This window comes from Phyllostomus hastatus, unplaced genomic scaffold (assembly GCF_019186645.2).
Source record: "Phyllostomus hastatus isolate PE091 unplaced genomic scaffold, TTU_PhHast_1.1 phas_contig_198, whole genome shotgun sequence".
Lineage (NCBI taxonomy): Eukaryota > Metazoa > Chordata > Mammalia > Chiroptera > Phyllostomidae > Phyllostomus > Phyllostomus hastatus.
The window spans coordinates 4970563-4997016 of record NW_025333715.1 but is presented as its reverse complement, the minus strand read 5'-3'; the positions used below and the strand labels follow the sequence as shown (position 1 = coordinate 4997016).

Genomic DNA, 26454 nt, shown 5'->3' with positions numbered 1-26454 from the left:
AGCGAGTTCTCGGGAATTCGCCGCAGCGGACTCGCTCGGCAGATTTGGGTTTCTGTGCCCTCCTCCGGGCCTGGGCCAGGCCCGGCCCCTCGCACTTGCCCCTACCTTTCTATCGAGTCCGCATCCCTCTACAGTCACCGCGACCCGGCGGAGAGAAAAAGGAACTTCCCCCACCCCCCTCGGGGGCCGGCGGAGCCCCCCAAGCCCACCCCAGGGAGCGGGGCGGGGACCCCACCTGAAGAAGAGATTTCCCGGGGATTCTCGATTTCCTCGCTTGTATCTCCGAAAGAATTAAAAATGGCCGAGAATGTGGTGGAACCCGGGCCGCCTTCAGCCAAGCGGCCTAAACTCTCATCTCCGGCCCTCTCGGCGTCGGCCAGCGACGGCGCAGGTTAGTCTCGGGAGCCCTCGCCTTCCACATCCCCTTTAATCTTTTCTGCTCCGTGCACCTTTATTCTTCCATATTTTCTTCCTTTTTTCCCCCTCTTTTTAGTCCTCTCTTAATTAATTTTAAAGGTGTTTGAATGAGCTAGTCGAAGACGTCCAGTAGCCCAACCATTTTCTTCGCTTCCTAATACATTCGTTGCAACATTATGTCATATCGATGTGTGTTCTGGAATTAGAGCTCTTTAGTGGTGCTACAGAAATGTTTTTTATTGTTGCTCCCGTGCAATTTAATTTTGGAAGTGGCAGTGCATTAGTGTGTAAGGCTTTTTTATGCAATTTTAATTTTTTTGTTGTTTCTGGTAAAGGAGGAATTGCAAATCCTTTCTCTTTGGTTTCTCTTACTCTTTCCTCTACTTTCCACTCTTGCTTTTCAAGATTTTCTTTACCCAAGATTTTCTCTGTTAAGGATGAGGGTGTAAAAATCTTTGTTTTTATTTGTGTGTAGGTGACCCAGGATTTCAGGTTTGACGTGAGGTTTAAGTAAAGCCTGAAATTTGGTTTGAATTATTTCACCTACCGTTCCTAGCTTCAATTTTCCCCCCTTTATTTGCTTTAAGAATCAATATGGAGCGCAGTTCATTTTACATCTTCCATTTCTTTGGTTTGAGACCAAAATGTCTGAAACCCTGGTTTTTCAGGTTGGGGAGAGCAGGGGCATTTTCTTTGCAGTTTGTAGTCACTTTCTCTTTGGGGTGGGGGAAGAAAAGAGATTCCTGATTTTGTTCTTGGAAATCAAGATAAGAAATGGGAAAGAGCCCCAATCACGAATTGCAAACATGAACTAATCGAACACATTTGAAATATGCATTAGGTTTTGTATTTGTGTTTTTGCCTTTTTATGCTTTAAAATATTTGGAGATTTCCGTTTAAAAAGCTCTACAAATTCTTCACTGTCAGGAGACTTTCTTCCATCATCCCTTCCTTACAGTTAGTTGGGTGCCATCCTGAGGGCCACCGACCTTCTCTTTTGCTGTCATAGTTATTTGAGGTACCAGGATAATGAAGAGGAAGAATGGCTGGCCATCTGACAGTCCACAAGATGTTCCCCCTTACTAGGGAGCATCTCTTTAACTCCCCAAGAGCAGGCTCAACGTCATCCTTCCATCTGCCAGTAAGAGTGCTTAATGGAGTTAAATGTACCCTTTGAGTTTGTAGAGAACTTCTAAGCACGTTTCTTAGAGGTAGGCTTCATTTTGAAGGGTGACTATGTAAGGCTATAGCAAATGTTTTGGTTTCTTTACTTTTATAAGAAAGAGTACCTGAAAAAATTAAGGACTTTTGCAGAGTCTCCTCTCCTTTCAGGCTTGTGACATTGGCATTGCGTGAACTTTGATCTGTCCTTATTCCTTGAAGTTTCTCTAGTCTTCAGGGATTTTTTTTTAACCTTTTTTCCTTGGAATTCATGCACATAATGAGCAGCGTATTCCTTTGCACTTGTTAAAGTGTCATTCAGAATTTTTACAGATCACCATTAGATATGTTTTCCCTTGTAAATTTTCGGGTTTTATTAGTTTTTGGGTAATGCGGTAATGGATTTTACATTTGAGTTAGCCTGTGGCTTGGGCTATTTTAGAAAAAACAACTTTTCTATGCATTATTTTGATGACCCCCCTATTGGAGCAGCTTAGTCTTGGAGTAATGCAAGGCCTGGGAAGGAAGGCTCGCTCTGCCTTCTCTTCAGACACTTCTCTGTTCAGGTGCACTGCTGCATTCTCTACACTTGATCTGTGTGTTGGGTAACTTCAGCTAACTCATTTTGGTGTAGCATTTCCCCTGTCTATTACATAAAAATTGTTTTGCTACTTATGATGCTTGTGAATAGTTATAAGAGTCCTAAATGTATCGAGGGGGTTTTTATAGAAAACAAACAAACCCTCAATATTGAGATAAACTGAGCTGATCTTCCTTAGCTTTGTCTAAATTTTGTACTGATGGTTTGTTGCCTCCCCCAATGAAGATTTTATTCCTAGAATTTTTTGTCCAGTTTTTAATCCTGATGGGTCTGGGGTTTTCTGTTGTGGAGGTGGAGAAGGTGTAAAGAAAATTCTGTCACCCTGTGAACTTGCTTCAAGTTGGGGCACCATAACCTTTGATTTTATTTGTTTGTTTTTACTTTTTGCATCTAGTAGTGTGGTATAAGTTTGCAGGCAACTTTTAACAACGACTCTTCATTTTTAAAACTTTAAATTTCAAACTTGTAGCTTCTACGTTAATGACTTTTGAGTTGTCACCTGGACATTTTATAAATGTGAAAGTAAGTTGTTCCTTGGTACCTGTTATGAATTTTATCTAGAAATGAGTCAGAAGACCAAAATTCTAGACCCTAGAAACTTTTTTAAAAATAGAGGCTTACAAGTTTATTAGTGTAAGTGTACCTACCAAGGGAGTTTGCATGTGCCAGTTTTATAGGAAAGAAAACTAGAACCCAGTTGGGTTGGCCTGCAAAAGCCTCACAAAACAAATTAGCATTTAAATCCCAATTTCTGAATTTCTAAGGTTTGCCATTGGTGCAGAATAAAAATGACATACTCAAAGACTTTAGAAATTTTACAGGTTGATTCAAATAACTCGAATTAAGTTTAAGTTTCATGTGTCAGAATGGAAAGGGAAAGACTTGTTTTTTAGTTTTTGTATTTTTATTTTCCTGTTTCAGTATTTGCACTTGAGTTATTGAAAGTTTTAGCTTACTATACTTAGGTCAAAACTATGATGAATCAAATGGCTTACCTTCTCTCAAAAGAAAAAAGATTGTAAAGCCATTTGGTAAAAAATAAATAAATAAATAAATAAATAAATAAATAAATAAATAAATAAATAAAATTGTTGACAGGAAAGTAAACAGGTAAGTCCTGGAGGAATTTCTTGAACCTATTTCTGACAATAACCTGAGTGGTGGGAATGAGGAGGATGTGTTGTCTTCCTTGCAGTCTGGACATGTTCTGTCATTGCTCTGTAAACACCTAATGCTGTCTGCACTGAGAGAGCGGACTCTGGAAAGATGGGTGACTGAGCAGTGCCAGGATCTGTCCTGTCAGTAGGTAATGGTCCTCCTGGTGTTGGTTCAGTGTCGTAGCCCTACTGTGTGCTTAACATGTCAGACTTGACTCGGGTTTTATGCCTATTTTGCATTTTTAAGGCACAGGCAGCTAGTGTATAAAATATACCTGCGTTTTAAACACCAGATTAATGTCCACAGTAGAGAAGTGGCAAGGAATTTTTAAACATCAGTTTTACTCTCTGAAAACACTATTGTGTTAGTGGTTTAAATTAACATCCTGATTGGAATGGTTTTGGAGGAGGCCATTTCTTTTTTTCTGCTCTTAAGCTTGTGATACTGTTTTCTTTTTAACTTTTACACATGAGTGTTTAGAGTTCTGCTTCTAGTTTTTTTGTTTATGGCTCTTTGACCCAGTGAGGTATTACTGTTAAAATTAAAGTGAAACACATTTTACCAAGTGCCTTGAACTCTGGCAGTTGCTTATTCTCGAGGCTTTGTAAGTTCGTTTGTAGGGCTTCAGGAAGGCTATCTGTGCTTGATGGAGAGGTAAAATGACTTTTGTTAGGTTGTAAATCTTCTGTATGTTACAATGTGGATACCCTCTTCCAGGAGTAGTTCATGTTCTATTGCAGAGGTAAGAACTGTATTGGCATATCCACTGGAAGTTGAAAATTGGTGCATAGTGGTGTTTTCTGTAGGGGTATTTAGTAAATAGGAAGGGGAAAAAATAGCAAAAATGTTACAGATATAGTGGGAGTGTAAAATACTTCTTGGTATATTTACCAAAAAAACATTTCAGGAGTTACTCTGCCAAACATAAAATAATTAATAGAAAAACAAGACATGCTTCGTGTGTGTATTATCTTAGAGTTTCCTCCATTTAGAATTTTTGAAGTTGATTTTGTTTTTAAGTCTGGCATCCATTGGAGAAATTAATGAGCAAGTTTAAAACTTAAGTTATACCGCCCTGGTTGGCGTAGCTCAGTGGATTGAGCGTGGGCTGAAAACCAAAGTGTCGCAGGTTCGATTCCCAGCCAGGGTACATGCCTGGGTGCAGGCCATAACCCCCAGCAACTGCACATCGATGTTTTTCTCTCTCTCTCTCTCTCTCTCTCTCTCCCCCCCCTCCCTCCCTCCCCTCTCTAAAAATAAATAAATAAAATCTTTTTTAAAAGATTTAAAAAAAAACAAATTATACCAAGTGTAAAATTTTTACAACACTGGATTTTGCAGATGATTTTTTGTGTGTGTGTTGGATGGTAGTTTTCTGAAATTTTAATGGGAATTTTTCATTGCCCGATTCTCAAAAGGGTTTAGGAGAATAAATATTGAAGTGTTAAGCCTCTTCTAAACAGTTTGGATCTCATTTGTTTTTAGGTGTAGATTTTTTTTAATAAATGCCCCCAACAAGACAATTAAGAGTAATTTAGTTGAGAGGAAAAAAATTAAAACTACTGGAAAAAAGCGAGTGGTTAAGAGATTGGGTTTTGGAGTCAGCTTGGGCCAGTTATTTAACTTCTCTGTCTTAGCTTGCCCACCTGCAGTGCCCACCTTGTAGGATTGTGATAAGGAATAAACAAGAATTCTCTTTCTCAAATGCTTAAGGTAGAGTTTGCTGCAGCATACTCTGCATTCATTAACGGCTGTTTTTAACCTTACTACTAAATGTACAGGGAAAAGCATTGGTAGATTTTTGTAATGGATCTATGGAGACTGGAAAAAGAAAGTCAAGTGTGTGAAGTTCAGAGAGCAGTCTTAGAAGTAAGGTTTATGGTGCTGTTAGCCTGTACATTATCTACTGAGATTTTTTTTTGAAAGTATAAGAATATGATAGCAGAGATTAAAATAGAAATAAAAGTACTACATATACTGTCACATAGGATGTCTTATATGTGTAACTGAGATGAAAATCAAACTTTTAAGGCATAATGAGAAATCAAAGCAGAACGTCCTTATTGGAAGTGCTCCAGTTAAGAATGGCTTTTTGCTAAAGAATTGTGCAGTTGAGCACTATTTTTTTTCTCTATTCTTTTTTTTTTCTTATCTGGGTCTTATAAGAGTCCTTTCTTATAAAGGAGGAGGAAGGAAAGTAGAAGGAGCAATGCGATGCTTTTCAGATTTTTTTACCACACCCAAGAACTACAATTTGTGTGGAAAAGCAGAGACCTTGTCTCAGCAAGTGAACAAGTAAAATAATACTTAGCCTTACTATTTGAAATATACTCTGTTTTCTGTTGCGTTTCCTTTTTAAAAACAAAACAAAACAAAAAACCGGTTGTGACCCACTAAATTGAGTTTATGGTCCTTTATTGGCTGTGATGCACAATTTGAAAAATACTGGCTTAGAAGACTTGACAAGGTAGCAGTTGTACTGTGTTAGACCAACATATGCAGTACGCTAGGCCTAGGCATTTATCTTCAGTACAGGGAATACTCTGGTCGTCCAGGCAGACATAGACCCTTCCTTCCTGGAACGCACAGATAAGAGCAAGGGAGCGGCGTTTAAGTCTGACATGACCAGTGTTGTATTTGGGGAGCACAGGGAGAAATGGGGGCCTAGCCTGTACTACTAGTACTCTGGTAGCTAATCTTTGAGGAATTGGTGTCTGATCTTGGAATCTGAAGAATAGATACAGGGTTAGTTAGGAAGAATGACCCAGGCTGTGAACAAGAGTGGTGTGGCCTATTCAGGGAACCTGTAAGTTCCATCTTACTGGGAGGATAGCAAGAAATATTACTGTAGAGGTGAACAACGGGCCAATCATGCCGGGTTTATAATGCTTATTGGAGTTTAGACCTTCCAGGTACCATAGATGATTAAGTGAGGAATCCCTCAGAAAGGATCAGGGAAAAATAGGAAGCTGGGAGACCAGTGAGACGGCTCCTGTAGGGTTCTAGCTGGGGTGAGGGCGACCTGGATTAGATGATGGAAAGAAGTGAGAAGATTGGAGGGAAGGTGATGGCCAACAGAATTGAGTGATTAATTCGATGTTAAGATATTGCGGTGGAGGAATCGAGGATAATTCCCGATTTTCAAGTTAAGGCAGTTGGATTGATGAAGATGCCATTTACTAAGATAGCAAACATAGGAAAAGAAGCAGTATTTGTGTGTGGATGTTGGGGGAGGGGTTGTGATGGGTTTAATTTTGTACATTTTGAGGTTGTGTGATTCTCCCAAATTGAGTAGTCACTTTGCATTTGGTGTACATTTCTCTCATTAGGCACTTAGAGTTAAAGGTGAACCAAGGTGCAGTTCCTGCTCTCCAGTCCTTTAGGATCTGGTAGGGTTGGTATACGTGTGCACACAATTTTCCCATAATTATACTCTGATAAGTTTTTTTTTAAATGTGTTGAAGAAAGGCAGAGAATAGAAATTATTTCTAATTGTGTAGGTTTGCAGTGTTGGGGAAAACTTCATAAAGAGTATGTATATTTGAATGGGGATAGGAGGGCTTGAAGGTAACTTACCTTTTCATAGAGGTTGGAAAAGTTGGGTATTTCAGATGGTAACAAATACAGGTGGTTTCGATGTGACTGAGCACTGATTGAATTGTGGAGAGCTTTCATGGGAGACAGATGGAAAAGGCTGTTGGGGTCCTGTTATGAAATATGCTAAGGAGTTTGACATTTGTCTTATCAGGATAAAAATTTATGAGCAGGGGAGTGACATGGTCAGGGAAAGGAGAAAGACTGATTCTGTTGACAGGGTATAAGATCAGTAGCAGGGGGAGAACCTAATGGCAGGAAGACGAAGGATATGTCATTTATATTTTGAAATACGCTTATCATTTGCCTTGGAAGTTTATAGTAAATTGTAATTACCAAAGTAAATTGTTTAATTTTTTTTAAGATTTTTCTTTAACATCCAAACTTTACCAGTTTTCATAAGCGTAGAAAATATAGTAGATAACTAAAAAACAAACCATTCATTCTCCCCTTTTTCTCTACAAATATGTAAGTTTTAGGAGGCTTTTTGTTTGTTTGTTTGTTTGTTTGTTTTTAAGAGATAGTATGGCTCTGGCAGGTGTTGCTCAGTGGACTGAGTGCTGGCCTGTGAACCAAAGAGTTGCCGGTTGATTCCCAATCCGGGTACATGCTGGGGTTGCGGGCAGGGTCCCAGATTGGGGGCATGCAAGAGGCAACCACACATTGATGTTTCTCTCCCTGTTTTCTCCTTCCCTTCCCTTTTGTCTAAAAATAGATAAAATCTTTTTAAAAAGAGAGTATGGTAGCTTCATTATCAGGATTCACTGTAGCCATTCCTGGTCAAGCAAACAAATACTAGACTCACAACTTAGCTTCTCACACTGTGTTGGTGCTACTCCAACTCAAGAAATGGTCGGTGATAGTTAGGTTAGCATGCAGTTTAGTTTTAATACCAACATGTCATTGAGTTGATTTTTATGATGAGATTTTGATATTGTGCATAGTAATGCCCTTAGCTTTTGGTTAATGTTACACTAAGAAGTGTCACTATATTAATAAATCGATAAATAAAACTTCTAAAAGTAGGCTCCCAGGCACCTTCTTGGTCAGTAATAGCACTTCATCTCTAAATTTTGAGAACTAACTTAAATGTGTTAAGGTTAAGAGTCAGTCTTGAGTCAGTCACTTCCCAAAGTATAAATACAACTTTAAAAACATTTTTTTTTTTTTAAATTTTAAGACAGAGGGAAGGGAAGGAAAAAGAGAAGGGAGAGAAACATCAGTGCGTGGTTGCCTCTCACACGCTTCCCACTGGGAAATCGGCCCACAAACCAGGCATGTGCCCTTGACTGGGAATCAAACCAGCAACCCCTTGGTTCACAGGCCAGCACTCAATCCACTGAGCCACACCAACCAGGGCTAAATACAACTTTTGATGTCATGGTTGCAGGACAGGGTTGAGAATTCATATTTGAAATTTGCTGCACTTTTGCCCTTTGACTATTGGATATCAAAATTTGACGGCTGCCAACATGCATGCCTATGTGATCTGTAAAACTTCATATTGATTATAATCTAATGCAGTTTGTATAAATCACAGGTCATTTCCATCTGTTTCAGAAATTTTACAAGTCTTACCAGCATGGATATTGCATTTAATTGTCTTTGTGTTACTTTATATTAAGTAGTTTTATGTGCTTAGGTAGGCTGTTTATGAGTAGTTTAATTCTGCTTCATCTACAGAATATTAAAATACTATTTTTAAATAAAGTACTTAGAGTTTTACCTGATAAATTAAAGTTTGCAAAATTGTCTCATTTTCAAGGCTGTGATGTTTTAAAATGTCATGCTTTTTAAGCACCCAAAACAGCTGAGATAATGTTAAGAGTGCCCCAAACCAGTAAGAACAAGAGATCATTGTGAGATTGATAGTTTCAGTGTCTGGCCAAACTGTTACAAAGTTATGTACATTTGACTTTCATCTCATCCTTATTTTTTAAATTATTTTTTAAGGTTTTATTTATTTCTTTTTAGAGAGGCAGAAAGATGGGAGAAAGACATCAATGTGTGGTTGGTTGTCTCTCATGAGCCCCCAACTGGGGCCCTGGGCCACAACCCAGGCATGTGCCCTGACTCAGAATCAAACTGGAGACCCTTTGGTTAGCAGGCCGGCACTCAATCCACTGAGCAACATGAGCCAGGGCCATCTTTTCTTTTCTTTCTTTTTTTTTTTTTTTTAAATCCCAACCCCTCCCTGGAACTACTAGGGTTCTGAGTGCTTCGATCTCTGCCAGCCTCATCACTCACTTTCCTCCCCGTACTTGGAATTTTTCCAGTTGCTAAATGGGCTGTGCTATAGGTTCACAGCTTGTTCTCTTTCTCTCCGCCCTTCACCTGTCCAGTCCTTCTTCATCCTCTGGCCTCACCACTGGGTTAGAGGAAAGGAAAAGTTTTAAGAGCAGGAATGTTCATTTTTAAAAAAGCTTTTTAATACCAGTGAAAACTAATCAAAAGGAGGAGAATCCATGGATGTGTTCTGTCTTCTAAGTGGATACTTGAGAATAGACTAGTTTTGGAATAATTCATATGGATATTTTGCTTAGTGTACAGTTTAAGAGCAGAACTGAGTTTTCATTTGACTTCAGTTTACCTGAAATACAAAAATAAGCCTGTTTATTCAACAAATAATGTATAACTGGAAGAGATATTATGCAGTAGAAATAGATTTTGAGGGAAAACTATCTCAATTTTAAGTTGTTTTTGCATCCTAGTTAGTAACTAAAAAAAAATGTATTTGTGCTCACAGACAGTGCATTGTTTGGGATTGTTTATCTTAATTTTGAAGGGTATGCTTTACTTACATATTTCATGGTGGCAATATTTGTCTAGTTGTTCATGTACCATGGAATTGCCTTGATCTTTTGATTTATGGAAAGGCTAAGTGAGATGAGTATTTATTTTACAAGAGATTTTTTTTTTTATCCTCGCCTGAGGACATGCTCACTGGTCTTACAGAGAGGAGAGGAGAGGGAGAGAAACGTGGATGTGAGAAACAGCCCAGCAGTCGCGTGCCTCTCACAGGCACCCTGAGTGGGAACTGAATCCACAACCCCGCATGTGCTGTGACAAGGAATTGAACCTAGGACCCCTTGGTTTATGGGAACAGTGCTCCAACCTACTGGCCAGGGCTTATTTTATAAGAGATTATATGGCTAAATCTGCTTTGAGAATCACAGCAACATAGAAGATACAAAGGGTGACCTACAGAATGAGTGTGTAATAATGAAAGGATGTTTTGACTCAGTGCTAGTTTCCCACATGCTCGATCCAAATTTGTTTTTGTTTAAATTGTCACATTTCTAATACATGGTCCATTGAATAAACCTTATGTATTATGTTCAATTTTTCAAAGATTTAAATCTACCCAGTCAGTCCCATTTCGTTTGTATCACTGTTGGGACTGAATGTACATTCAGGTGACAGAACATTTTACTCAGAGTCACTTTGTATTTGAGCATCATTAAATGTGTATGAGAACTTAAAACAAACTTTGGTAGGAGTGGCCTGCCAAATATTGGTTGATATTTAGAAAGTAAGCAGGAAATGTCATACTGGAGATGGTGTGAGTTCATTGCTTTTGCCAGTTATATGTCATAGCTCTGTGATACTTGCCACAGGGTAATTTAAAGGTAATGAAATAAATTTCAGATTTATAAATCAAAGAGAACGGGGGAGAAGAATAAGCAGATTACATATCTAAAAGCTGACCTTAATATTTAGAAAACACACTTGGTGTCTTTCACTTTACCTCCTACATCTCAATCCACTGCAGTCTGGCTTTTGCTCTTTACAACTCCCCCGAACTGTTCTTACCTAAATTACTAGATATATTCTATTATCTACATTCAGTTAATTCTCCCTCTCTGGAGCATGGAACACCACTGACATTTCCTTCTTGGAACCTGGTTTCCAAGACAGTATTCCTGATGGATAGGCTGGGAAATGTTAGGTTTTAGCATCCTTTGTTTGTTAAGCTCAGTGTCCCTTTATGTAATATCAAGGAGTTGTACCTTGGGTTGTAGTTGGGTTGTTATTCTGTTTATTTAGGTAGTCTTTACTGTTCCCCAATTTACATGTATTTTATAGTAACATATTGTCAGATTTTTTCCTAAGTTGTCCCTGTGCTACCCTAAATTGTATTAAAATTTTTTTCTAAACATTTATTGCTGATGTCTAGAAATGCAGTTTAATTTGTTTATATTTATAGTATATTTAGTGGCTGTGCTAACCTTTCACTATTTTCATTTCTTGGCTTTGGATTTTCTATATTGACAGTTACATCATCTCCATACAGTGAGTTGTGTTTCTTTCTTTTCAGTCTTTTTACTTATTAATTTTTCTTATATTATTGCTTTAGCTGGACACTAGTACGACATTGAACAGAAGTGGTTGTCAAGAGTACCTTGGTTTTGTTCTGATGCTAAAGAGACTGCTTGTAATGTTGGTTCATTATGCATGTTTGCTCTCAGTTTTTAAGTTTTGGAAGAAGACTTTATCAGTTTAAAGAAATTCCTATTACTTTCTTGATTACTAAAAATGTGATTTGGTATTGAATTTTATCCAATGCTTTTCTTGTAGTCATTGAGATGAATCTTATAATTTCTTCTTTGTTAATATGGTGAATGTCTTTTATAGATGGTCTAAGGTTCTGGTGCAAACTGGGCCAGCCCCCCCTCCCCCAGATTCCTTAGGTTTCCCCAACCTAATCATGACAATACATTTTTAAGGTGCCAAAAATTTGATTTGCTCTTTTTTATTTCTTAATATAAAAAATTTTTTTTGAGAGGGGAAGGAAGGGAGAAAGAGACAGTAATGTGCGGTTGCCTCTCTCGCGCCCCCTAATGGGAGCCTGACCCTGCCTACAACCCAGGCATGTACCTTGCCTGGGAATTGAACCTCTGACCAATGGCACTCAATATACTGAGCCACACCAGCCAGGGTTCTTTTTTATCTTTTTATAGGATTCCTGCTTCTACGTTCATGATTTGTACTGGCCATGTGTGATTTTTACAGTATTCTTTCTTAATAGAGTAGAATAAAGAACTCCCACTCTAACTGGTGTGGCTCACCGGGTTCAGTGTTGTCTCCCAAACCAAAAGGTACCTGGTAGATTCACCATCAGGGCACAAGTCTGGGTTGTGGGCCAGGTCCCCAGGTGGGGGTGTGCGAGAGGCAACCGATTGATGTATCTCTCACACGTTGGTGTTTCTCTCACTCTCTTTCTCCTTCCTTCCCCTCTCTCTAAAAATAAAAAATAAAATAAAAAAACTCCTATGTGCTTATTGCTTCAAGTTACAGTTTTTGTGTCTCTCCCCCTTTTTTCGATTGGTTTGAATCTGAATCTAAACAAGGTATATCTAGTTGTTGAATCTTTTATTTGATAATAACTTCCCATTTTCTATTTTTGCCATTGATTTGTTGGAGAGACTAGGACATTTATCCTTTATATTTTCTTTTTGATTAAGGTTGGTGAGTATTTTATCAGGAATTTATCTTTTTTTTTCTTTTCTTTTCTTTTTTTTTTTTTTAATCCTCATCTGGGGACACGCTTAGAGGAAAAGGAGAGAAAAAGAGAGGGAAAGATTGATCACTTGCCTTGCACAAGTGCCTCTATAGGACTGAACCTGCATGTGCCCTGATGGGGAATTGAACCCGTGAACTTTTGGTTTACAGGACAACGCTCCAACCTACTGAATTACACCAGCCAGGGCAAGAATGTATCCATCTTTTTTTCCTCTCCCTAACCCCCCCCCCCCCCCATGAAATTGGTTGCTAGTATGGCTTTCTCATTTTACTTTCTTTTTACCTTAACCTTCCCAGAAATTTATTACTTTATTCAAAGTACCACCTTTTGGTTTGTTCATACCCTCTCTGTTGTATCTGATTTTCCTCTTTTGTTGATAACTACTTGCTTCCTAATATATTATTCTAACATAATAACTTGGATACTTAAAATTTTCAGCTTTGAGTTTTGAAATGTATTTTATTATTACTCAGGTTTTTTTGTAATTTCCTGTTGGATTTGTCATTTTTTTAAATGTATGTTTTTTAAATTTCTAAATGGGTAGAGATTTTTATTTTTCCCTAAAATAAGTAAAAATATGCAACAGTAAAAAATATTTTTTTTTCCATATACTTCAGGGGAGAAGTAAAATGTGAAGTCTCTCTTAAAGTATGTATGATCCCAGTTTTGTGAGTTACATAAATAGAAATGATAAAGGAAATAGCCCTGGCTGGTGTGGCTCAGTGGATTGAGCGCTGGACTGCAAAGCAAAGGGTCGCTAGTTCGATTCCCAGTCAGGGCACATGCCTTGGTTGCAGGCCAGGTCCCTGGTGGGGAGCATGGGAGAGGCAACCACACATTGATGTTTCTCTCCTTCCCTTCTGCTTTCTCTAAAAATAAATAAAATCTTTAAAAAAAATAGAAATTATCAAGGAAATACATCAGTATATTAAATAATTTTCTTTGAATAATGATGTTAGATAGGTTTTATTTGAGACTATTTATTTATATTCCAAATGCATAAGACACGTTTTTTGTTTGTTTGTTTTTTATTTTAATCATTGTTCAAGTACAGTTTTCTCCCTTTTACTCCCATTCCAGCCCATGTTTGTTTGTTTTTTAATGATGGATAGGTACATACGATTTTTCAAAAGGAAAGAAAATAATTCTGTTAAGTCTGGACTCTAAATCCTGTCCTGAGATCCTGAGATACAATTTGGTTCAATTAAGATATGACCAGAATACTTAACTGTGTTGGGCATTAGGCAAGGAATTGGTTTATAGGTGATAAGATACGCATTTTCCGAAGAGCTTCAGTTTGGGTGAATTGGGGTGTGATGGGAGGGGTGGGAGAGGTGGCAGCCAGGAGGGAAGAGGAAGAGACACTCATCATTTGAGTGCTGTGACAGAATTCTATAAGAAGAGTAAGGGCACATAAAGGAAGAGTTGTACTTAAAAACCAAGATTAATTGGACCAGATAGATCATTTAAAGTGGTATCTTGTCTTCAAGGGATGAACTGTATTTAACAGGAAAATTAGTTGTAGATTCAAGTATATTTAATTATTAAATACCTAGTAATGTCTTTTTAATGTGAAAACTACTTGGAGAATTAAGAGGGAAGAAAACTCAAGTATCTAATGTATATAATGAGTTAAGACTGTCAACAGGTCAACCAGTAACAACTTTGCCCTTCCAAAGGACATTTGGTGGTACTGAAGGCATTCTTGGTTGTCACAAATGAGTTATGGGTAATAATGGCATTGAGAGAAGACAGCAGGGATCTGCGGAGTGTCTTAACGATACACAGTACAATCCTCCCTTCCCCCACAAAAAGAATTGTCCAGCCCAAAATGTTTAATAGTAGCAAGATTGAGAAACCCTGGGTTAATCTATAACTTCTTTCTCTTTTTGGCGGGGATGGGACAGGGGTAGGGTGGGGGTGGTTTAGCTAGAGGCATGGTTTTGTATCCTATTTCAGCTAGACTTTGGTTAAGGAAAGTGAATTTGTAGGCTGAGGTCAGGAGAAAGAGCAAGCTCACTCAGCAGATCGAGGACCCACTTTGTGGCAGGCACTGTAATAAGAACTTGGCAAAAGAATGGTAGCCCCTTGCTTGATGGAGCTCACACTTGGTGCTCTACAGATGATGTGTCTTTTATATCAGTTATCTCTGTTGTTAATGATAGTTTAAAATCTTTTGTTCTGAATTAGTTTGTATATTGATAAATTATTTTAACCTCGTCCAAGGAATTCTGGAGTATTATACAACTTAACTGTACATCTTTTTCTCATGACTATCAGGACAAACTTTTGGTGACTCATGGGTGTTATACTAAGATTTAATTCTTTTCTTTGGCATTATTTTAGGTACAGTTCATTAATTGTTTAAAGTTGTTGGCATAACCAAACATTCTTTGATTTTTTAATGTGTAGATATCAAAAAGTTTTTAGTGTAACATGAAAAACTGCAATACAAATAGATAGTGTTCCATAGAGTGAGGTATAGAAATGTAATGTTTATCAAGAACAAAATAGAAAGCAGCTTTTAATTTTGGTTTTGTCAAACTTTAACCATTATCTTTCCTCTTGCTTTTAGATTTTGGCTCTCTATTTGACTTGGAGCATGACTTACCAGATGAATTAATCAACTCTTCGGATTTGGGACTAACCAATGGTGGTGATATTAGTCAGCTTCAGACAAGTCTTGGCATAGTACAAGATGCAGCTTCTAAACATAAACAACTGTCCGAATTGCTACGGTCTGGTAGTTCCCCTAACCTAAACATGGGGGTTGGTGGCCCAGGCCAAGGCATGGCCAGCCAGGCCCAACAGAACAGTCCTGGATTAGGTTTGATAAACAGCATGGTCAAAAGCCCAATCCCCAACATGGGAATGGGCACTAGCGGACCAAATCAGGGTCCCACGCCATCTGCAACAGGTATGATGAACAGTCCAGTGAATCAACCTGCCATGGGGATGAACACAGGGATGAATGCTGGCATGAATCCTGGAATGTTGACTGCAGGCAATGGACAGGGGATGATGCCTAATCAAGTCATGAACGGTTCAATTGGAGCAGGCCGAGGGCGACCTAATATGCAGTATCCAAACCCAGGCATGGGAAATGCTGGCAACTTAATGTCTGAGCCGCTGCAACAGGGCTCTCCCCAAATGGGAGGACAGGCAGGATTGAGAGGCCCCCAGCCTCTTAAGGTAAGTGTGATTTTGGTATGTGTACTGTTGGTATATGTTGGAGTGTTCCATTGTTACAGGGAGGGCTGATGTCAGCTATTCATATTGAATATCCTTATACTATGTAGCATTATCCACATATTTTATGCCACGGATTGGCTGTATTGTCACAGATTTTTTTGAAGCTCTTACATTAAATTCAAGTAAAACATTTTACACAACTCAGTAGTATTGTGTGTATACCTTCACAGTTTGTTCCAGATGATTGTCAGCTAATTCCTGTTCTCTCTGGCACAATATTAGAAAATTTCCATATTACTTATAAGGCCACTTTAGCCTTCTAATAAAGTACTGTTTCGAGCCCTGGCTGGTGTGGCCCAGTGGATTGAGTGCCAGCCTGTGAACGAAAAGGTCTCTGGTTTGATTCCCTGTCAGAGCACATGCCTGGCCAGGTCCCGGGGAGGGGTACACATGAGAGGCAACCACACATTAATGTTTCTCTCCCTGTCTTTTCTCCCTCCCTTCCCCTCTCTCCAATAAATAAGTAAATAAATAAATAAATAAATAAAGTCTTTTTTAAAAATACAGCTTTGAGATAGCTGGCATTGTACTCTCCTCAGATAGACTGTATTTGTTACCTCTGCTTTGAATGGCCCTGGTTTTTAACAGGTACCTAATTATTACAAGGTTTTTAAAGTGTTTTCTCTTATTAGTTGATGGAAATAAAGGTGCATTACTGTATTTTGCTGTGTATAACGCACACCTCACCTGCATTTTTGGCCTAAACTTTTGTGGGGGGGGGGTCCTTTGTTTTATTAATTTAACTTTTCATTTATATTTAGAAACTTGTGTTGTTTTGGTATTATAGAGGAATTTTAGCATTTATTTTTGAACATACAGGTATCGTTAACTTCTGTCTAGAGTTATACTTTTCACACATTAGCATAAATAAAAGAATTTAAAACATATAGATATGGAATTAGTAGTACCAATATATAATGTGCATCCTTATTTTTCCCTCAGAAATTTGGGGGGGAAGTGCACATTATACACGGCAAAATACAGTAGCTTACTGTGAAACCTAAGTTAACATTCCAGGTGTTCCAAGGCCTGCTTTCTTAAGTTTCATTAATTAGAAGATGCTAAGTATATTTTTAAACACATTTTTGATGCTCATTCTGTCATATTTTTCCTATATATTCCTGTTTTTTAAAATGATATCACACTATAGATGCCACTGCTTGTCATGTACTTAGTAAATATTTATTGAATGAAAGAAATTACTTTGCTTGAAGGGTGTTATTTGAGATAGGTAAGATTTTTACATGTTGTCAAAAGCAAGTTTTCTCCTTAAGAGGAATAATCTGAGCAGGTATTAAAACTTCTTTGTTCCTGAGAACCATAATGGTAAGAGATCAAGGATGAAATTAGTAGATAGGCACAAATCAGGAGTGTGGGGACTAGGATCACATGTGGATGTATGGAAGCCCTTAAAAGTTTCTGTACTACACAATAAAGGAGTGTTGACATTGAACTTGGGAAAGGTCCTATTTGGCGTCTCTGCCTATGCTGTACGTTCTCCCTTTCTGGCACTTTTGTATTGCTGTGTTAATGTGGTCTACTTAAAACTATTTGGAGTGAAAACCAAAAAATGAGGTAAAATACTTACTAGGCGCCTCTTTTAGTTCTTAGGAACTTAGTTGTAAAAAGTCCCTGCCTTCCTGATGTTTACATTCACTGGGGGAAAGAGGGATGACAGACAGTAGATCTTCACTGACTGATCAAATATTTATCGAGTCCTAACTTGGGCGCTGAAGATAGGGCAGTGAATAAACATAATTCCTGGATTTACTCTCTCGTGTTCACATAAGATGTAAATTTATAGTATTCCAGGTAGGTGCTATGGAAAAATAATAAAGTAAGGCTGAGGCTCACTGGGAAAATGCCTGATCTAAGTCACAGATTTCTTGCAACAACAGTGTTTGGAACTGGATGTATACAGTGAACAAAACAGAATTCCTTGTCCCAAAGAGCTTTATTTTCACAGAAAGGGGGTATTTAAGTATAAAACTTTTTTTTTAAAGATTTTGTTCATTTATTTTTAGAGAGAAGGGAAGGGAGAAAGAGAAGGAGAGAAACATCAGTTGCCTCTCATGGGCCCCCTATTGGGGACCTTGCCTGCAACCCAGGCATGTGTCCTGACTGGGAATCAAATCAGTGATCCTTGGGTTCTCAGGCCCAAGTTCAATCCATTGAGCTACACCACACCAACCAGGGCAGTATAAAACTTTATTATTAAAATACTTGCTTGTTTTAAATGAGTGCACAGATTTCAAACCATCCTACCTGGGTTAGAATCTGGCCTCTACCACAATCCTCCTCCTCTGTAGCTGTATTTTGCAGGGCTTGTTGGTTAAATCATTTCACAAGAAATTGTATCTGTCTCCTAAGAAATGCTGATGACAAAAGAAATAAATTTTGAAAAAAAAATTTTGAATAGCTGTCCTTTACGTATGAAAGAAGAAATTAAATTAATTAATAAAAGTATCATAACGAATGGTGTGGGCTATGGAGCACCACTGCCTGGGTTGACAGTGGAGTCAGCCACTGATATAGTAGCTGTATTACATTGGGCGAGTTGCTTGCTGTGTCTCTGTTTTCCCATCTGTGGAATGCAGATAGTAAAGAGTAGGTGTAACCTACCTCATAGAATTGTTGAGAGAACTAAGTGAGTTAAGCTAATTTCTTTATGAGTGGCATATGGTGAGCACTTACTAGTATAGTGGTAGTAGTAGTAGCAGCAAGTGCTTAATGTTATTGTGGTTCCCATTTTGTGATGATGTCAAAACATTTTTATGGTGCAGGAAAGAAATAAAAACTCTATCATCTGGCTATGCTACAGTCTTTAGAGTCCTAGTGGCTACGGATAAACCAGTGCACTCCGTGAACAGCAGCTGACTGACGGATGTGGGGATGCTGCTAGTAGAGGGTTCACTGTGTTCACATTATAAATTTGAAGGAAGATTTACTTTCTTTGGAACTAAGGACTTTTTATTCAAGAAATGTTCATTAATATTCTGGAGATTTTTAGTTTTTTGTAGAAATCAATACAAAATAAATCTGAAATAGCTTATGGTTAAGATGACAAGATTCAAACTATTACTAAATGACAGTGTTAGGCAGTATAATTGTACCTAAATTAATGTTTGTCTCCAAATACTTAAGGATCTCCTGAGTGGGTATTTAATATATGTTAGGACCATCAATGCCGATAATCAATCCAATGAGTGGAAAGTTTTATTCCCATTATACATGCAAGGAAACAAAGTCAGTGGGGAGGTGTTGTAGAGAACTCTTGTTTTCCGAATTAGAAGTCCAAGTCCTTCATCGCTGTGGCACATAAATCATGTATTGATAAAACCTACACAGCTGAAGACAAACAGAAGGTGTTTAGGGGTGCTGCGATCACCTGACTGACTTAGGACCTTATGTGTGATCATTGCTAGGCTGGGGCCCATAAAAGCAGGATCTATGCGTTTTCTAAAATTTTGCCTTAAATGTTTCCTGGACCTTTCACAGACACAGTCTTGGAGCATCTTTATTTATTGTTCTGTAGTCCTAGATCTAGAGGGAAAAGAAAACAACTACCCCCCTTTCCTCTGACTCTAGTTACCTCACAGGCTATGAAGAGATGTGTTACTTGGCACCTGGATGGATTCATACCCAAATTCTATATGCTTTATGACTGATGAAATTGATGTTAAAAAAAAAAAAGAAACTGAACTACTTTCAAATGAGTATTGGCCTTAGGAATAATCCCCCTTTTCCTTCCTCTTCTCTTTTTTAAAAATCTTTTATTTTTGCCCTGGCTGGTGTAGCTCAGTGGATTGAGCGCGGGCTGCAAACCAAAGTGTCATAGGTTCGATTACCAGTCAGGGCACATGCCTGGGTTGCAGGCCATGACCCCCAGCAACCGCACATTGATGTTTCTCTCCCTCTCTATCTCCCTCCCCCCCTCTCTAAAAATAAAAATAAAATCTTAAAAAAAATTTTTTTTTAAATTTTTGTTTTAGAAGGGGAAGGGGGGGAGAAAGAGAGGGAGAGAAACATTAGTCACTTGCCTCTTTCGTGTGCCCCAGCTGGGAACTGAACATGCAACCCTGACATGTGTCTTGACCATGAATCAAACTGGTGGCCTTTTGTTTGCAGGCTGGCACTCAATCCACTAAGCCACACCAGCCAGGGCTGTTGCTGCTGCTTCTTGTTGTTCTTCTTGTTCTTGTTCTTTTTCTTCTCTCTCTCTCTCTCTCTCTCTCTCTCTCTCTCTCTCTCTATTGTTGCTCAAGTACAGTTATTCATTTTCTCTTTTAAAAAATGTTGAGGGGGTAGGAGCTAATGATGTTAGTTTTTGAGCTCTTTCAAAATTAACATAAGTTTTTGATGGTCTTTGGCAGTGATGTTAAAGAGCACTTAACCTGTAAAGTTTTTAAGCAAGAGCAGTGGTTGGTGTATTGCATTTCTGTTTTAGAACTTGGGTGTCCTTGGATAGGCAAGGAGTGAAGCAGATAGGAGGACCAGTTAGAGAGGGGTATGAAGTGTAAGACAGGGAGGAAGGGTCCATATTGAAAGAGAGAAAGAGGGGGCATACTCTGCTGGGTTTTAAATAGGAGGGTCTTTGGGCCAAATTTACAATCAATGGATGTGGTTTTAGGTGTGCAGTATCGATTTATGAGGAACTGTCCCTCCTGAGGTGATGAGGCTGCCTAAACTAAAGCAGTGGCATAGGAATAATGGGAATAGGCCTGAAAAATAATGTTTAGGGTTTGATATCGGTTCTGAGAGATTAGTGTTCCTTGTTTATCAGCATACCCCTGGTGCTTAACATAGTACCTAGTATTTAAATTAGATATGTAATGTGGGCATTTATTGAATCTGGTAGGTAGTAGGAAATGTCTGAGTGTAATTTAATTTTGTTTTTATTGTTTGGTGAATCTTGGAGTTGCATGTATTGTGTTACTGTTTGTATTATTGTAGTGCCTACAACTCTTACTAAAGGATTTTTGTCTCACCCTGGCTGGTGTGGCTCAGTGGATTGCCTGCCTGCCTGCAAACCAAAAGTTTCCCAATCAGGGCATATGCCTGGTTTGTGGGCCAGAGTCCCCAGTAGGGGGCGTGCAAGAGGCAACCATACATTGATGTTTCTCTCCCTCTTTCTCCCTCCCTTCACCTCTCTAAAAATAAATAAAATCTTTAAAAAGAACAAGGATTTTTTTTCTCTATTAAATGTTCCTAAACTGTTATATTCTTTATATTTTGGGCACTCCTTTTTGTCAGTGGTTGTTACTATCATGTATTTTTATGTTCCTTTGTTTCCCCAGTTTTTGCTTTTACTATATTGGAAACTTAGAAATAACCTGTAGAGCCAGATTTATTTTTAAAAGAAAGAAAAAATAATTCACTGTAGGTCTTCTTTGTTTCAGCTGCCTAGAACTGTAGGTGGCATCCTGGTCCTTTGCCTTATCAGTTTAGGTGGTTATCTGTTTTGTTGTGGTCCAGGTAGGTGGTGGGTAGTTGGACAACTGGGATCATGTTATCTACAGAGAAGAGGACAAGATCAAATGATTACAGTACGGCAGAAATAAAATACAGTATATTCCCTTATTGTATTTGTGAGGGAGTGGTAGGGATTGGGGAGTTTAATTTCTAACACTGGCAGCTGAACTTTGAGGGACACAGTAAAACCAAACCCTGAGTCAGTTGGTCCAAGTGATGAGAAATGTCGAGAATGAATACTGCCAACTGATAAGCAGTTACTGCAGTCCATTTGAGGCCAGTCTGCTAGAGAGTGAACTTGGTAATGTGTTGTGATCGAGGGAGCAAGCAATGTCAGGAACTGATTGAAACTCAGTTGGCATAGATAGACAGTGCAGTGACTTTGGGAACAAATGTTGAAGGACCAGATTCTCTTGGGATGTAGTATTTGAATAAAGACATAATGCTCATTAACAAGAGACATTAAGACAGGTTATAAATCTCAGCAATTTATTTATGTTCATAATGGACTCTTGAAATCATAACTTACTGTCTGTTGATCTTTTATGGCCTGTCATGCAGGTTCTGTGATAGAATGGCTTTCATTTTCTGTCTATCACGAATTTCCATGCTAATGAGAAACAGCGAAATATAACTCCCCCAGGTGTAAGAGTGCATATTGTTAGAAGTCTGTTAATATAAATATTTGTATTTTAAAGGCACACATAGCAGCAGCACTTGCAGCCAGCCACATTCAAAACTACTAAAAGAAATGTGAACTTGCCCTGGCAGGTGTAGCTCAGTGGATTGAGTGCCAACCTTCGAACCAAAAGGTTGCTTGTTCAGTTCGCAGTCAGGGCACATGCCTGGGTTGTGGGCTGGGTCCCCAGTGGGGGACATATTAGAGGTGACCAAACACTGATGATTCTCTCCCTCTCTCCTTCCCTGCTCCACTCTCTAAAAACAAATAAAATCTTTTTTGAAGTCAACTTGCATAGGAGGCTGTTTCTACATTTGATTGTCCCTACAATCTTACTAGCCAGATATACTTAGGAAATTCTAATTATTGGAGGCTGAATGAGTAAGTTTTTTACTCTGTATGCTTTTCATTTAGACTGCCCAATTCTTTTATGCTTTCACCCAAACCGTGCCACTTCCCTCAGTCCCATTTCCTTTCATGGTTAGAGCACTTGGCAAGTTACCTGAACTCCTAGTCTCCAGCGTCATCTGGAAAATGTGAATGTACTTTAATTTTTTTTTTCTTTATTAATTTGCCTTTTCTGTATAGGCAAGCCTTTGAACTGATAAAGATGTCATATTCATATAAATTTGATATTCATACAGACATTAAATCATATGTAATATCTTTACATATGATTTTTACATACGATTTAAAGAACTGAATTTTATTTATAGAGGTTCATGCAGTTTATTTTATGACTTTTATAATTTCTGTTTTCCTGAGTTAACAAGCTCTTGTCAATCAGGTTTAGGGTGATGGGTGCTACAAAGATAAATTAGGTAAGGTTCTTTCCCTTTTTGTGTGTGGTCTGGGAATAAAAGCAAGTGTCTTAACAGATTATTTCATTACCTAAATTGTATTATAAATAAAGGCATGAACATTTGTATCAGGGTAGAAAGAGAGCTCTTTAGCTGTTCAGGACAATAAACAGATGCCTCACACGGGTGGTAACTTCTGAAATGTATTTTAAAGGATGAGTAGACTCTGTAGCTGCTTCTGAGTTATACTTGTACCAACTGAATAAGAAACGAAAAAAGTGAAAATTGGACTTCCTCTTTGTGAACTTGACTATTTTATTTCCTCTTTAAAAATTTTTATTGTGTCTTTGGGGGAGGTTTGTTTGTTTTTGAGAGAGAGAAGGACAAAGAAACATTAGTTTGATATTCCACTCATTTACATATGCATAGGTTGATTCTTGCTTATGCCTTCACTGAGGATTGAACCCCCAAACTTGTTACAGTGCTCTCACCAACTGAGCTACCCGGCCAGGGCTTATTTTCTTTATAGGTTAGCATTCAGGGGTCAGAAAAGGAAGATAAACCACTGTCTAGTTTTAGCAAAAAGGAAAAGCTTAAGGCAAATACCGGAGATTGAGAAGTATGGTGCTCTCAGATTTACAAGTTTTATTGGGTATGGGAAATTGGGTACCATGGAGAAGTAAGTAGTCAGGCTCATGCACACCATGAAACTCTGGTACACTGTGTGTTTTTCCCTTGAATTGAGTAAATGAGGACAGAAGGCAAGAAAACATGTCGGACAGTCTACATAGGCTGCAGTGAGGGGCTTGGAATTAAGACAGTGACAGTGGCCATGGATACATGGGAAGGATTTGGAGTTAGGTGTGTAGAGGTAAAATTTGAAGGACCCTTTGATAAAATTAGATCTAATTGTGAAGGATTAAAATCTTGTATGACTCCTTTTAATTGGGTAATTGCTGTAGTGTCTTTAGTTTCTATTCAGTGCTTGCTGTGTGTTTCTAGTAGACAATAATGGACTTACAGTGGGATCTTATATGGAAGAACAGAACTGTAAGTTGTTGGCATCATTGTTATCACCAAAACATTTGGCTCTTAAATAACTAATACTGTTTCAGTTAATCATTATTCAGTATGATGGCTCCAGGTGGACTTATATACACACTGCGGGGAGGGGGCTTCTTTTTCAAGTACATAGAGGTTGCAAAGAAAGTCAAATTTAAGAGCCAACCAGGTAATTTCATAATATAGAAGCTAGGTTTAAGAGAGGAAGAAATGGTGAGGACTCTGAAGTCTACATGCTCTGCGTAAGGGATTCAGATTCAGAAAAATTTTAAATCATGGTGCCACCGTATAACTAAATAAAAAAGGATATATCCCTCCTGACTGGTATGGGTCAGTGGATTGAGTGCTGGCCTGTGAACCACGAGCTTGCCGGTTCAATTCCCTGTCAGGGCACATGCCTCAGTTGTGGACCAGGTCCCCAGTTGGGGGCATGCAAGAGGCAATCAACTGATGTTTCTCTCACACACTGATGTTTCACTCCCTCTCTTTCTCCTTCCCTTCCCCTATCTCTGAAAATAAACAAAATCTTTAAAAAGATTATACCCCCAATCTACCAGTTTCTACCTTTTATATAAATGAAATGCCTGGAATAAGCATTCAGATGCTTTGACGCATCAAACTCTTCATATATTTAAGGATTAAATTAGTTAACTTAGTTGAATTCATTAAGCCACATAGTTTGTACATTAAATGAAAGAGCATTTAATGCATTAAAAGTGGAGGTGGATGGCAAACCTTGCTTATTTAGCAGGTACAGCTAAATGAAGATGCTTGTAAGTTTTTCCAGAGCCCATTTATATCAAATATTTACAGAAAATAGCTCTGTAAATTTGCTGTACTGGAGGTCCATAAATCTTAATCTTAAACATGTATTTTCATGAGCACACTCTACAGTTTTCATATATACAGAGGATTTCATTTAAAATTTTCCTTATAATTTAAGAAGTGGAAAAGGAATAATGTTCTGTTAATATGACGAATAAGGTGTAAGTATTTTCTGTTTCTTATTCTTAGATGGGAATGATGAACAACCCTAATCCTTATGGTTCACCATACACTCAGAATTCTGGACAACAGATTGGAGCCAGTGGCCTTGGTCTCCAGATTCCGACAAAGTCTGTTCTACCAAATAGCTTATCTCCATTTGCAATGGACAAAAAGGCAGTTCCTGGTGGAGGAATGCCCAGCATGGTGGGTAGTAATCTGTCTGCAGTATTGTCTTCAAATTGGCATTTTAACAAACTTTCATTCTTTCTACTTTATACACTACAATGTAATGGATGGCCCCTGTGATTAAGGAGGCTGATACCCTCCTTCCAGTTCATGAGGTATTTTGTCACCTGTGATAGTGATCAGTAAGAGTGTTGGTCCAAATAGAAGCAAATGGAGTTGCTACAAGGAGAGTTTTGGGGGTCTGCTATAGTATGCAGCTTCTGCTTCTGAGCATATCTGTAGGATAGGAAAGTGGAACCTTTTTCCAATTCCTAATGAACGTAACTACTGATTTGAATCTGATGCTGCTGCACAGAAGGAACTTCTCTCTCAAAGTTACACATTGTTTTAAACAGCAATTTTTGTTGTGGAAAAAATCTCCAGCATTTCTAAACTTTGCTATTTTTCTAACTATTTCTAGTTGTAAAAAATTGTCCTATAGGAATATTAGTTCTCTTTGAGATGTCTTGGTTTTTTTGCTTTGTGTCATGTATTTATTGAATACCTATATTAGCTACTCTAGGAAGTGAGGCAATGGATATAAAAAGATGAATAAAACATGGCATCTCTGTCCCCAGAAATGTTTACTGTTTTATTGGAAAAACGGAACTTCTTCCAGAGTTTCTAAAAGCTAATTTTCACCCGTCTAAAAGATCCCGTTTCCCAAGAAGCTCCTTTGTTCTTCAGAACCTTTCTTCGACATGTTCTTTACTACAGATTCTTTGCTTTTCCCTGCCCCCACTGGAATTTTACCATGTCCTTCTCTTTTCTTTTGTTCTTTCTGTATTACACATTTTTCTATTATATCTTTGATAATGTAAGTACTTTTTTTTCTTACATTTTATTTCTCAATGGTAGGAGTATCATTTATTTATTTGGGAATCTCCTGTGTCAAAAATGGAGTCTGGCTTGTAGTAGACTGTCTTTAAAGGTTTTAATGGAAAATGTCTAGGTTCACATTGATTAAAGAGTTAGAAGATTGTGACACCTAACATTATGTGTATCTTTATTGTTTCCCCCTCAGGGCCAACAGCAGGCCACTCAGGTCCAGCAGTCAGGCCTTGTGACTCCAGTGGCCCAAGGGATGGGTTCTGGAGCCCACACTGCTGACCCAGAGAAGCGCAAACTCATCCAGCAGCAGCTTGTCCTCCTCCTGCATGCGCACAAGTGCCAGCGCCGGGAGCAGGCTAACGGTGAAGTGCGGCAGTGCAACCTTCCCCACTGTCGCACGATGAAGAACGTCCTAAATCATATGACACACTGCCAGTCAGGCAAGTCCTGCCAAGGTGAGTGAGCTCAAAGGGTTTGTGTGCTCAGCAATTAATATTTATATCAGAGGAGAGAAAATATGATTAACTCTGTTTAACACTCCTTTACTGATAATGTCTTCCTCTGTAGTGTAGGGTGTTCTTTTGAGTATCATTTTGTGTGTGACTGGTTAGGGATACGGTAGGAAAAGAAAGTTTTAAAGCACTTCCTTTTTGTGATGATCCTCACCAAGTTTGATTTGCCCCAGCATAGC

At 38.4% G+C, this 26454-nt stretch overlaps 1 protein-coding gene across 2 annotated transcripts in view; it reads left to right on the top strand.

Annotated features, from left to right (window-relative positions):
- Positions 1-259: 259 nt before the first annotated feature.
- Positions 260-26454, top strand: part of EP300 (E1A binding protein p300) — a 68042-nt gene continuing 41847 nt past the window's right edge. For both annotated transcript variants that reach the window (XM_045834746.1, XM_045834745.1), the window contains exons 1-4: positions 260-391; positions 15031-15647; positions 24735-24911; positions 25957-26218. In XM_045834746.1, the coding sequence (XP_045690702.1) occupies positions 298-391; positions 15031-15647; positions 24735-24911; positions 25957-26218 (1150 nt within the window). In that variant the 5' untranslated portion in view covers positions 260-297. The remainder of the gene's footprint in view (positions 392-15030; positions 15648-24734; positions 24912-25956; positions 26219-26454) is intronic.